General features: G+C 37.2%; 1 protein-coding gene across 1 annotated transcript in view; it reads right to left on the bottom strand.

The window, feature by feature from the left end:
- LOC118328930 (mucin-2-like) overlaps positions 1 to 12,105 on the bottom strand; it is a 19,981-nt gene extending 7,876 nt beyond the window's left edge. Inside the window, exons 1-26 of the mRNA XM_035662873.1 lie at positions 12,012 to 12,105; positions 11,465 to 11,720; positions 11,243 to 11,357; positions 9,951 to 10,041; positions 9,693 to 9,826; positions 9,192 to 9,408; positions 8,464 to 8,589; positions 8,238 to 8,355; positions 7,994 to 8,144; positions 7,784 to 7,897; positions 7,619 to 7,688; positions 7,368 to 7,505; positions 6,917 to 7,081; positions 6,694 to 6,788; positions 6,476 to 6,602; positions 6,110 to 6,365; positions 5,966 to 6,018; positions 5,769 to 5,872; positions 5,414 to 5,565; positions 5,154 to 5,292; positions 4,666 to 4,776; positions 4,331 to 4,510; positions 3,790 to 4,029; positions 3,528 to 3,684; positions 2,299 to 2,427; positions 1,967 to 2,087 (exon numbers count right to left, since the gene is read on the bottom strand). Coding sequence (XP_035518766.1) covers positions 1,967 to 2,087; positions 2,299 to 2,427; positions 3,528 to 3,684; positions 3,790 to 4,029; positions 4,331 to 4,510; positions 4,666 to 4,776; positions 5,154 to 5,292; positions 5,414 to 5,565; positions 5,769 to 5,872; positions 5,966 to 6,018; positions 6,110 to 6,365; positions 6,476 to 6,602; positions 6,694 to 6,788; positions 6,917 to 7,081; positions 7,368 to 7,505; positions 7,619 to 7,688; positions 7,784 to 7,897; positions 7,994 to 8,144; positions 8,238 to 8,355; positions 8,464 to 8,589; positions 9,192 to 9,408; positions 9,693 to 9,826; positions 9,951 to 10,041; positions 11,243 to 11,357; positions 11,465 to 11,720; positions 12,012 to 12,087 — 3,635 coding nt within the window. The 5' untranslated portion in view covers positions 12,088 to 12,105. The remainder of the gene's footprint in view (positions 1 to 1,966; positions 2,088 to 2,298; positions 2,428 to 3,527; positions 3,685 to 3,789; positions 4,030 to 4,330; positions 4,511 to 4,665; positions 4,777 to 5,153; positions 5,293 to 5,413; positions 5,566 to 5,768; positions 5,873 to 5,965; positions 6,019 to 6,109; positions 6,366 to 6,475; positions 6,603 to 6,693; positions 6,789 to 6,916; positions 7,082 to 7,367; positions 7,506 to 7,618; positions 7,689 to 7,783; positions 7,898 to 7,993; positions 8,145 to 8,237; positions 8,356 to 8,463; positions 8,590 to 9,191; positions 9,409 to 9,692; positions 9,827 to 9,950; positions 10,042 to 11,242; positions 11,358 to 11,464; positions 11,721 to 12,011) is intronic.
- Between the last annotated feature and the right edge of the window lie 1,801 nt (positions 12,106 to 13,906).

The following is a 13,906-nucleotide window of genomic DNA, read 5'->3' as shown; positions in this document are numbered from 1 at the left end:
GAATAGGCAGTTGTCAGTTGTAATGTATTAGGTCTCTCTTAGTTGGACTGTGTTTGTAGACCTTTGTTTTTTCGGATAAGTTAGCGTATTCAGAGTAGCTATGTGGATTTCAGCTGGTGGTGGGTTTGTTGTGATACCTTGTGGTTTTGTAGTCGCGCGATAAAAAAGGAGTAGGTAGTGGGTTCCAGCTTGTAATGGTGTGTAGGACTTGCCGGTTGTCATTAGCGTTTCAGGATAGTAGTTGGCTTTCAGCTTGATGGTGTTTGTAGCCTTGTTGGTGTTGTATTTGGCGTTTCAGGAGTAGTAGTTGGTTCAGTTGATGGTGTTGTAGACCTTGTGGTTTGTAGTTGGCGTTTTCAGGAGTAGTAGTGGGTTCCAGTTGATGGTGTGTCAGAAGCCTTGTGGTTGTGGTTTGGCTTCAGGAGTGAGTAGTGGGTTCAGTTGGTGGTGTTGTTAGAACCTGCTTTGTGTTTTAGTTGGCGTTTCAGGAGTATGTAGTAAGTTTAGTTGTTGGCTCATCGTGCTTCACCGCTGGACACGGGTACATGCTGATTATTTCACAAACACCCATGATCATTGATCATATAGTTTAGAAGGCATTTTCGTGGACGGTCCTTGGACGTGGTCCTTTTCCTTTACATATTAAACCATATTTTCACATCCACAAGTAAACATTTTGGCCAGTTTTCCACTTACAAACTCAGTGAGTCTTTGTCAAGCGGCCTTTTTCTGACCTGCAATCCCAATCTTGCTTTGGGTTTTTGCATATTTTTTTACCAACACTGCGTCTTATGTTCTCATATGTTTTTCCAATCATTTTGTTTCCGACCTGTTGCATCACTGGGACAATCATACCACTCTGGACCAAACGGCCAGGATTCACTAAATCATACAAGGAAGTAGTAGAAGATATTGTGGCCTTGTAAATCATTGTAGTAGAAGGATTCAAGTTGACTGGTGTTGTAGCACCGTTGCGTGTTGTAGTATGGGTTTCACGTTGCACGTAAGTAGGTTTAGTTGATGGTTTGTAGAACCTTGTGGTTGAGTTTCAGCGTTCTCAGGAGTAGTAGTAGTTTAGTTATGGTGTTGTAGACCTTGTGGGTTGTAGTTAGCGTTTCAGGAGTGAGTTAGGTGGGTTCAGCTTGTGGGCTCTGTACAGACCGTTCTTCGTGAGTTTTGTATTGGCGTTTCAGGAGTAGTAGTGGGTTCATGTTTTGATGGTGTTGTAGACCCTTGTGTTGTAAGTTAGCCGTTTCAGGAGTCAGTAGTTTGGTTTTAGTTGTTTGGTATGGTGTTCACTGGAACAGGGTCAATGTATTATTTCACAACACACATAATCTGATCATATAGTTAAAGCATCTTTCGTGGCACTCTTGACTGTCCTTTTATTACATATTAAACCAAAATACTTTCACATCACAAGTAACATTTTGGCCAGTTTCACTTAACAAATTCAGTGAAGTCCTTTGTCAGGGGCTTTTCTGACCTGCATTCAATCTGTGCTTGGGCTTTTTTGCATATTTTTTACCAACTGCGTCTTAAATGTTCCTCAAATAAATGTTCCCAAATCACTTTGGTTTCTGTTGCATCATGGGACACTCATGACCCACTCTGGACCAAGACAAAACACCTAGAATTAATACCAAGGTAGTCGAAGATATTGTGGTTGTCAATTCAGCGTTGTAGTAGAAGATCCCAGTGAGTGTGTCTGTAAGAACCTTGCTGGTGTAGTTGGGGTTTCCAGTTGAGTAGTAGGTTTAGTTGATGGTGTTGTAGACCTCTGTGGGTTTGTCAGTTAGGCGTTTAGAGTAGTATAGCGTTTAGTTGATGGTTCTTGTAGACCTCTTGTGGTTGTAGCTTAGCGTTTCAGGGAGTAGTACTGGGTTCACGTTGGTGCGGTCTGTAGAACTTGTGGTTGTACGTTGGCTCAGGAGTAGTAGTGGGTTCAGTTGATGGTGTTGTAGACCTTGTGGTTGTAGTTGGCGTTTCAGGAGTAGTAGTATTAGTTATAGTTTCACATGTCTCCACACACATGTTGTTCTTCTCATCAAAAATGGGCTCATCCTCTGGACAGACAGGGTAACAACCTGTAAAAATCACAGCATAAAACATCATACATTATTTTATGACACTAAAAACATTATTTACATTGTTACATGTCTTTATTATTATTGTTTCTTTGAAACTGGAACAGGACAGGAGGTCCTGAATCCCTTTTCTGATTTTGTCACATCACTTAAAACTATAGCTAGCACGTTAAACAGAGGTAAGGTGAGACATTGTGAGTTAACCTCTTACCTTCCAGGTTGGGTATATGATTGCTACACATTCCTTGAGGATTCAAACAGGTCTTGTAGCAAGGTGTGTGACAAGAGTGGTAGTGCCACTTGCATTCTTCTGGACTGTTGTAATAATCACAAAAGACAGCTAGAAAGAAAAGATATAAGGTTGTATTTTTAAATAATAAATAAAGGAAATCAAATAACTACACCTGATACATTCTTACATTATAGTTCTTTTAGTCCAGAGGATTAAGCTTTAACTAAATATGGAAAGCTATCTCTCAATTCCAAATGACAGAAAACCATCATAGATGATGACAAAATGAAATTCTTCCTTTTGAATAACAAACTAGAATCCAGTTAAAGGTCCAAGATTTAGTGGCATCTAGCAGTCTAGTTGCAGATCACAACTCACTTTGCCCTCCCTTTCCACGCGCAAAGGAGCAACTATAGGGGCTGTGAAAAACGCAAACGGCCCTATCTAGAGCAAATTTTTAGTTTGTCCATTCTTGGCTACTGGAGAAACAAGGCGATGCGCTCCCTCTCTCGATAAAAATGTCTCAATCTTAGGTAAAGAAAATACAACAATTCTTATTTTCAAGTGATAATACACTAATAAGATATAATAATGAATATTATATTCAATTTCTGCCAATAGATCATCCTAAACTTTATACACTAGCCCTTTAAAATTAGGACTAAAAGTAGTACAGTATATGGCTGTCCGCACGTTGCTGTAAAGTTTTGTTTTTGCTTGACTCAGTGTCCCCAGCATAAAGGTGTGTGCACCTTGATGATTCTACATGCTCATTTGATAATAATTAAGTCATTAAAATTACTAATCACTGTATACATAATTCATTGCAGTCTTTAAAAATATTATTTTCATGAAGCATGCACTGATGCCCATAGAGTCTCTGTCATACATATCCGATTTGACTGCAATTGATTCATTCACATATTAAATATATAATAAAAAATAAACAAGGTGGAATATGTCCTGAAGAAAACAAATATCACCCACATCTTGACAAATCTCTAAATGCTGGGATTATCGTCATCACATTTTTGGATCTAAAAACAGCGTCAGGGTTCGAATCCGATCCCCTCTCTCTGCCCCACTTTCCTGTCTGTCTTCAGCTGTCACTATCATAAAGGCAATAAAAGCCCAAACAAATACTTACAAAAAACAAAACAGTGTCTTGGCCAGAAACCTCAGTTTAATGTGAGGAATAGTATACTTACAACATATTTCTGGAGTTCTCCATGCAATACAGACACCAGCCTCAATACAAGCTTGAGCATAAGCTGCAACTGCTGTGCAGAAACACTCACAGTCTCCTCCAGTGTCACAGGCACATGAGTCTTTTATGCAGTTATCATGAAATGTATGGTAATCTACCTGTAATCAAAATATAGGATATATTTTAGAAAACAAAGAAAGAAAATGTGTTTAATGTTTTCAGAACTGTAAATAATGATAAATTAAAAACAAATCTGTCATTACCTTTTTATGGCAGTCTTTGAACGTGTCTCCAGTTATAATGCTGCACTTCTTTTTTGCCCACGTGTGTCTATTGTTTCTTTCGACACAAGGGTCAACATTCACATCCACATCTAAGCAGCTGCTTGACACTTTCCAGCTGTTTGCAAATTCTAACTGATTGCTCACTGTCAGCTGACCGTTGGTGGTGAAGTCATTCTGTCCATTACCATCAAAATTTCCACACAGGCCACATACCTCTCCCTGAGAAGTCAGACAAAAGGAGTCAGTGATTTTACAAGAGGACAAGATTCAATATTATTTCTCTCTGGCATTTCAAGTAACAAGCAGGCATTCATATAATTTATTCATGACTTTCAGTTTACAACCAATCATCATCATTATCATCCACTATGTTCGTAACTGGAGGAAGGCAGAATGGGCAGACAGCTATGCATATAAGGGAAAAAATGTAATATCCCAACAAAACTGTTGCTCTGCAGTCTTATTATAAGAAATCTAATTTATTATTATCAGTTATGTGCTCATTTATACTGTGACTCACGCTGTGCTTTGGATCCAGGAGGATGCGAACAGTTGTTTTTTTATCCAGAATAACCGTCAGACCAATGGCAGATTCTATCACCAGATACAAGCCAACCTTCCTTATTTTGTACTTAATATGAGGGCCCTTTCCCATGTCCTCCTCTTCATATTTACCCATTGATATTTTGACTTCCATTCGCTGTAATATTGAAGTTTTCAGTTATTTGAATATGTATTTAAAAAAAGAAGATACAATTAATCAAACATTTGATTAATTTAATTAGAAATGCATATTTTACTTCATTTAACAACTAAAAACAATAATACATATCAGATGTTGGTATGAGGTCTTACCCCGAGTTGGACTTTGACAGTTTTGGTGCATGTGGTGCCTGTAGATCCACATGGTACATTTTCTGTGATAACTTTAAAGTTTTCCTGCACCGTTTTTTTCCCACATTTGTTCTTAAAAGAGAGAGATTCATTAAACATTTTGCTTGTTTGCTTCATAGTAGACAGAGACCACTGATCAAATCAAATTTCAGCTTGGCCTACTAGTCCACAATACTGTAGCTGTAATACATCAAATAAAAGTGTAATTGATCCCCAGCAAGATCATTTAGTTATCTGCTTTTTTTATTCATATTGCTTAATATGACAATCACTCATCTTAAAGTGAATGGAGCTAAACATACCATAGTTGATGCAAACATTAAATATTGACTTTTATGTTGTTGTTTATGTTTTATGATGTTCAAAATTAGTAATAAGTTAAAACTTTCTAAATGTAATATCTTTGAATTTCTAAAATGAAGCCAGCCTGAGACAACATAATTGTTTACCTTGACAGCAACATAGTCACAACGTCCCTGAAATCCATATGTTTTCTGATCAAATGTGGTGTAGTGACCACTCCCGTAAATAATGCAAGTTCCTGGACATTTATTCTCCGTGCACTTCCAGTTTCCACCTTTGCAAGTACTAGATATCACCCAAAATCACAGAAATGATTAAAAATACAAAATGCAGTTAAGTAAAACATGTAGGCAAATATGATAATATTTGTTCACCATGATATGTCTGAGTAAAAACCAAGTCATACCAGTTGTTGCACTGGTTAGTGGTTTGTGTTCCAGGGGGATAAAGACTCCCATCATGCTGACATGGACATTCATTTTCTTTCACACAGGAACCTTTGCCATCATCAAGGAGACTGCTTGGACACTGACAGCCAGATTTACACTCTGTGGAGTCCTGGGGAGAAAGAGAGATCACAGTGACAGAAAGTACAACTAATACTGTTAAAAATTGTTTAAAACTCTCTAGAAACTACTGTAGAAACTAGTGTAACTAAACAGATTGTGTTGCATCTGCAATGTAATATACTGTCAGCCAATAAAATTAGGATATAAATATTAGATCCAGTAATTTGAGACAAAATGGCAAAAATAGCTCACACAATCATCGTTGTCCAGATTTGAACAAGTTCGAGCACACTGAAGTCCAAACTCTCCTGTGCCCGCAGTGGAGCAGTTGAAGAATACTTTTGGTAAAGTGCATACTGTAAAAATAGACAAAGACGGGGAGACTAGTTTAATATTACATAAAATAAATAAACTGAAACCCTCGTGTAGTAATAACACAAAAAACGTACTTGATGAGCGGGCACTCCGAGGATGGCAATGAAGTATTCCATTGGTGCACAAGCTAGGAAAAGATACCAAAGATATAAGATGCCACACAAAGAATTTCATCGATTTGAAGTCCTGTGACACCAAATTGGAAACAATTGACTTACCAGTGCTCGTCTTTGATGCTGATAGACTTCCCTGAATTAATGTAGACTTCATTATGGTAGCAGGAACATTTTTCCATGGGGACGCAGATGTTGTTTTCATTTAAGTACTGACCCTCAGAGCAGGAGCAGCCATCCACGGGCAAGAAGTCAGAAGTGCAGCTCTGCTGCTTTGAGCCTAGTGATCTGCAAGTCAACTGGCATCTCTGATGATTGTATGAGAAGATCTGAGATGCTGGGCAGCTCCTTGTGTATTTATCTGTACACAATGTTAGGATTGTTACTTTTATGACTGACTAACAAAAGGGATCATTAAATTCCAGAAATCCTAATTAAACTTTCCCACAGCATAATGAAAGAAATCCTTACCGCACACATTCTCTCTCCAGTCTGTCAAGAACACTCCCTTTGATCCACAAGCATGTGTGTAGGAGGAGAAGACAGCACACAGGCAGGCTTCACTCTTCTCACAGTTACAGCTGGCATAAATACATCGCTGCAGAAGACAGCAAACACTTTTAAAGAATTACAGTTCCATCAAAACTTAATTCAGTTAAAGACAAACCGCAAAAAAGGTTTAGCCATACCTTGTAGTACATCTCAGGATCCACCTCTGAATGGCACTGTGCAAAGGTGCTGTTTGGACTTAGTAGCAAGGCACACCAGTGTTTGGCATAATTCTCTAAGAGTGGATGAACAATCATTTTTCATTTGTGATATTCATTGAAACAACATACTTAAAAAATAAACAATTGCATGTAGACTATAACGCAGTTAAGTTAAACAACAAAAGTACACACTGCTGTTTACCATTTTCCACACTGAGGGAACAGGGGTCATCGAGTCTTTCCTCTGTGTCTCTGCACACGTGGTTTGCTTTCCAGGAGTTAGTAAATGTTGATGCTGTTCCTTCCACAATCCCCTGAGGAGTCTTCATGTCATCAGACAAAACCATGTTGTAGTTCCCACATAAACCTAAAGAAACCAAATATTATCATGTTCAATCGTGTCCATGTGTTCGACACTACTTATGTACATGTATTGAGGTTCTTTCATTGTACAGTAATATGTGGCAGTTTTATTTTAGTTTTCAGCACGTTTTTCCCCCATCTATTACAGTTGTAGTCAGTTATAGTTGTGTGTGGCAAATTACTTTCCAAACAGACAACACAAAGATCCAACATAATAAATTACTGTTATCATCCTTATCAGACAGCCTTTGCTTTTATGAAGCCATGTTAAGACAAAGACAAAGACTTACCACGTGTCTTTGCTCTGTAGCTCTGTTCCAGTCTGACATAGACTTGCATGATAGGCACATGCTGGATCTGAATTTGCAACCCAAAACTGGTCTGGAACAACATGTGAAAGGATGAAGCTTGAAATATGTTGACGTCACCTTTGATTAAAAAGAAGTACATAACAGTTAGATCATTTACTGATGTCATTGCGTAAATGTAGTCATGAGTTTCATTCAGAGTTTTTTTACTGTTTTTTTATTGTGTGACCCACCTGAGTGGTATGGCAAAGTGATGGTCTGCATATTCTGCTTCACTGTGCCCTCAGAAGTGAACATTAATACCTGAATAAAAACAGAAGTCATCATTAGAGTGTTGCAGATATCCGTGTGAATTGATTGATGACTACGGTCTTCTTAACTGATCGGCTTTAACTCACATTGTTTCTGTCATTGTTCAGCACGATTTTAAGGTTCTTCAGACAAGTGTCAAACTCTTGGCTTTTACATGGTACCAACTGGGCCCGGATGGTAAAGTTTGGACTTGCAACATTCTGAAATATATAGTGTGAGGGCAAATAAATTATTTTTTTCATCAGCAGATTAATATATTTTTAAAATGTAATACTGGAAAGCAATGACTTATTCACCTTGCTTTGCACTTTGGCTAGGGTGTAGTAACAGTCTCCGTGGAAGGTGTAGGTTTTCCCATCAAAGGTAGTTACATGGGAACCCTCTTCGACTGCACAGGTAGCATGTGTTTGAAGGCTCTCACACGCCCATCTACCCTCAAAACATGTACTGAAACAACCCAAACAGTTTGAGTTTACAAAAACACATGATAAAGGAGATCAAATCATACATTCTGTTTGCATTATTAAACATGTGACATACCAGTTTTTTTCAGCTTGTCGGTAAACCTCGCTGGTGTTGTAGATTTTATCGTTTCGCTTGCACTGACATTCAGATTGAGCAATACATCCTCTCTTGGAAATATCATCAAACACAGTTCCTGAAGTAGACACATTTCATTTTCGAAGAGAAATTGCATGTTAGAGGTATTAAAAAAGTAGTAATAAGTAATAGTATTAATAAATGTGTACATGTAAACAGCACTAACCAGGAGGGCAGAAGCAGCCGTCCATTTTGTGGTCCTCACACAGTGAACTTGTGTCTGGGAGTGTGCATGTGTCAATGCAAGGGGAATAACTCTCTTCATAAACCATGTTGAATGGACACTGTTTAGCTGTGAAAACATGGAACAAATAAAATAAACAGAGGGACATGGGGATTTACAGGGAATTATCCCATAGCATTAAGAGTGGAAATAATGGCTTTCATTATTCCAAAAAAGAAAAATAGTGTGCATATTTTACTACACATTTAATGTTGTACTTTGCTAAATTCAGAATTACATACATTTAACAAAAGTTAGCTCTCCATTTCAAGCTAACATGATAATCACTTTGCTGTCATCAATATGACAGAAAAAGAAGACACCTTACTTAATTTACAGTTATATACACTTTCTACACATGTGACATTATCGCCTCAACTTTTGAGAAGGTGTGGAAAACTATGTCTTCACATCGGTGCAGTCACCAACTCTTAGGGTTTCAATCCCTAGGTGGCTAATGAGGTCATTCATGAATGTGTGAATTTTTGCAAAACAAATTTTTGAGCTCTGTTCTCTCATCCTACAATCTGAGAAAATAACTTTAAATAATGTTAAAACATTTATTCAGACTAAATTTTGAATGAGTAGTTTGTAAATTTTACTTATATACTGGTATCGTCTAAAATATAAACATGATAACAAATTGAAAAAAAAAGGACACAAAACGTTACCACAGAACTCAGGTGTCCTCCAGTTGGGAGGCTGCCCTCCCGCATGGGAACATTGTCGAGAGAACTCGGACAGTGTGCTGCAGCCACAGAAGTCACTTGTACTGTTGGTGCAGTCACACATGTCCTGTGCACAGGCCTGGATGTAAGGTTCAGGGTTAATCAGTTTGGTGCAGGAGCTCCAGGACTCTGAGTTCAACATCCTGTGACAGGTGGTTTCCTAAAAGGGAAAAAGAAATGGGTAATAGAGTATAAACAAGTAAAGGAGTGGCTGGACCAAATGGCTAAAATTTCCTCCCATGAAAGACTACGTTATAAACTGAAAGATAGGCAAGATATCTACATGAAAATGTAAGGCCCTTATGTTACGGCAAAGTAATGCGCTGAAGACTACAAAAAAAGAAATAGGTAATAGAGACAAAAGTGGCAGAAGGCTATATGTTCCTATATCACTAAATCTCTACTGCTAAAACTATAACTATATATATACAATAATACACTCACAAACTCCTTGCATGAATCTGGCACAGTCACAGCCTCCAGTGATTCATCTTCCACTTCATTAGGGTCCTCACAATCATCATTTGGACGATGGACTTTCTGATTGTTGCCAAACTCAGTGGGGCTGATTTTGCGTCCTGCATGATTGTAATTATAGTTAAATGTCAAAAAAAGATACAACGGATGACTGAATAGAAGATACTCTGAGGTTTGTGTTTCCTAATACATTATATAAATATATGCTTAAAGTCGGCAACAAACCATTAAGAATGAACTCATTGTAGACAGAAACACCATTGAAGTCTCCACAAAGTCCACAAGTACGATTAGCATAGTCACGATTGAGTTCCACCTACAACAGACAAGACGCGGTTCAAGGCCATTTATTTGTCTTTGTAGGGCACAGTGGATGCATAATGGAGTGAAAGTTGTAATTCCTTTGTGCACATAAGACATAGCAGATAATGAAATTTAGAATAAAGGAATAATATAGAAAGAGATAAAAAGGGTTACATTTTCTTTTTTTTTTATTTAATACCACTATGTTTGTATTGAAATGATAAAAAGCAAATAAAATGACTGTATTGTTATTTCAACATGAAAGACCAACCAGTGTAATTTGATACTCATCATGTGAGCTCTGAACTTTCAGAAATTACAGTCCTTATTGCGCTTTCTTTCTGTTAGTATACATGGTTATTCTGCTCAAATATGGAGCCAGGACGGTGACTTTAAAAAATTGGCATCCCAAAAAATAAAATTTGCCATTGGAAACCAAAACGCAGTACTGAAAAGGAAACATTGCTTAAAACATTTGTATTGGAAAACAGTTGTATTTGGCATGAAACAAGTAACTCATTTAAAATAATGAAAATCCTCATAATTATTATTATATGGATTTTTTTTTGTATTTTTCAACATGACAATCTTTCGTTGAGAGGAGGAGGTCTGGAGGGAGGGCGGCCAAGTATGATGCAGTGGTTTGCTATAATCTTGCATAATCGGCTAACTGAAGAACGTACGGTCTCTTTTTCCGGACCGCTGTACCGCTCTTGAAGCTGCTGGGCATGGTGGCATTACTAAAATGTGACTGTTGCACCGGGAAACTTCACAAGGTTTCATGGTGAAATAAACATGTAAATAGCAAAAGAAAACCAGAACACTTGCAGTTTTGGAGTTCCTCTACTTGCCCCTCCCCTCAGACCCCTCCTCTCAACACCAAAACAGTGACAGAAAGCTTAAACTGAAAATCAGTGACACTGAAAAAAAACTGACATTGTAAAAAAATCTGTCACTGAAAAAAGAGTGACATGAAGAAAAAATCTGAAGATTGTCATTGAAAAATACAAAAAAATCCCAATAAAATAAAATAATAAACGTGAAATATCAAGTTTTTGAATTTTAGGGTTTGCCAAGCAACACATTTCTAACTTGTTGCTCAGTGTGGGTTTATCTGTTTTATTTGTCCAGGTTTTGAAATACTACCCCTTAGTTCTCACAGTGAGCACCACAAATATAATGAAATAACAAATAAAATTAAAAAAAACATTTACCATGATTGCATCGTCACCATTCCATATGACAACAATGCCGATTTTGGATTGGAGCTTGAAGTAAACAGCATTTCTTTCTACTTGTACCCCTGCCTGGTTGTATGGCATTTTGACACTAGCAAAGAGAGAATGTTAGCTTATTTATAATGCACAAATATCTGAGAAAAGGTTTTCTATTTTGGGGATAAAATAATTCCCTGGTCAGTATAGGCTTTTACTTACGGAAGGTCATTCACAGTGACCAGGCTCTTGGTGAGGTGGAATGAAAAGTCCCCGATGGTGACCTCCACATAACTGACTGTAGGGTCTCCACCATCCTCTGTCCTCTTCATGTGCACTGAGAACTCCTGATAGGACTCGTGGCAGTCGGAGGCCAGGTTGTATTTACACATACCAGGGAACTGATACACATCACCATCAAATGTCTTGAAATGCTCTCTGCCCCACGTGCTGCAGACGTTGCCAACATGGTTGCGAGCTGGGGAGGCAAAATGAGAAAAATAAATGGTACCAGCATTATTGCAATTTCTTCATATGCACAGAACTACTATAAATAAACAGAGTTATGTCTTATTACACTGATACAAAATTTCCAGCCTATACCTCCTAAGCATTATTTAGGAGTGTAATAAACAGTTGGACTAACATTTTCAGAATAACAGATATTAGTGATAGTGCCGTACAGTATACATGCATATGTGGCAAGCAGAAAAAAAACATTCACACAGTGCTGAAAACTGTTACACAGAATCTAACATATCCTTCTTACGCTGTCTGGCATGGACATTGATGACACCGGCAACAGACAAAGCAAGGAAACACAACCACAGAAATCTCCACTTCATTGTTGTCAAAGTGAGTTTGCAGGTAATAGTCGGACTGCACTTGACAGCCCTTTATATTCAGTTTTTTCTTTGCTCCCACCCTTCTTGTGAAGTAATTGTTAATAGATATGGTAAGTGCACATGGCAAGAGTGTAAGGGATGTTGTATTTTATATGTCTTCCATATCCTTTGATCAAACAAGCAGCTCACAGCATTTCCAGAGAAACTGGCAGCAATTGTTGACATTGCACATATCTGTTCCAGGTTTTCTCTTTAACAGGAACTTATTTTAGAAAAAGAAGTCTGAATTTTACTGAGCCGTTATAAATCATTTATCAATTATATTATTAATGGTTCAAAAGAGTAAGACATAATACAAAACATAATAAAACATACAACACACTGAGTTACAACAGAAAAACTGAAAGAAATGTAGACGTCTCTATATTGATGGTTACAGTATGATCTTAATGCAGGAATGAACCAACAACAACCTCTAATGTTTAAGTCAACTTACTTAAGCAATGCTTTTAACAAATCCTGCATCATGTCAGCATGTAACTGTTCTTTTTGCATCAGTCCATGATTTAGGATTGAAGGGTTTCAATGGTGTTTCTCAGCAAGGTCATCTAACAACTCAGTAAACATGCTCCTTGGATAATGAATGGGGTGGACAAAATATTAGAAACATCTTTCAAATATAATTCACTCCAGTACACCCTAAACCCTCTACCTCAATAATGAAGTTGAATTAACACCATTCTGACAGTAAAAGTAAAATGTATAGCACAGCTGTTGTATTGGGTTACATTATACAGATGTACTGTAATACTATCAGTGAGTGCACAGTATCTAACCATACAGGTATCTTATAGTTCGCTAAGCGTTCAAACTACTTGTCAGGAGACACTAAAGCTGATATTACAAAAAATAAAATACATTATAGAAAAATGCTGCATGTCGAACAGTAATGAAACAGACAAACCTTAACCACTGCCTGCACTGAAATCCCAAAGTCCAAAATCTGCACATCCTAAATATAAACCTATTTTAAGACAATTTGGTCAAAAGTAATTTTGTCAATTTTTATTTGTATTTCAATTTATTGAAGTTATTTTTGTTATCTTTAATATCTGTTTGTTTAAATCATAAATTATGTAAATTCATCTTAAAACATGACTTTCTGCTGGTTTGCAGGATTAACAAGGTTAATGGCCATAATATTAAAGTTATTTATGATTATATTATATTGTGCTTCAAGTTGTTAAGAGTTACAGTTAAATGTTGTAAGACAACCTGTTGCATGATTTAAATTAAATTATGAATGACACAGGATGTGATCACAGTCAATGAAAAAAGACGCTTTTAAACATTAGATTTTATTCCTCTTGCATAAAGCCTGTGTAGTATTCTGACACACTTCTTTATTTGAACCACCTCTGCGACATTTAAGATTGTTTGTGGAATGATAAGTGTTAAAAGGTAAGTAGTGTTACATCAATATTCAGGGTAACTATGGGTATTGAATGTCCTCCCTGAGTCAACACAATCCATGGTGTCACAGAGAACTACACCTTCTTTGTCATCAAGCTCTCCGTCTGTGTGAGAGGTCCAAAGCCATGTTTGCTCTTGGTGGAGCTCACACATTACATTACATTACATTACGAGTACATTCAGGGGCGCCTACTGTAATTTGTTACAACTAATTTTATTAGTTTTTGTCAAAGTATATTTATGACTTGACTGAAACTGAAAAGTAAAATTTTGTTTAAATCAAAATAATCCTTCAGTCCAAGAAAAAAAATTACATTCACATAAAGTAAAAATATTGTTTATTATA

Source organism: Morone saxatilis, unplaced genomic scaffold, assembly GCF_004916995.1.
Source record: "Morone saxatilis isolate NCDOM2014 unplaced genomic scaffold, NCSU_SB_2.0 Contig18, whole genome shotgun sequence".
NCBI lineage: Eukaryota > Metazoa > Chordata > Actinopteri > Moronidae > Morone > Morone saxatilis.
Note: the sequence above shows the minus strand (reverse complement) of the source record. Positions and strands in the feature narration are given on the sequence as shown.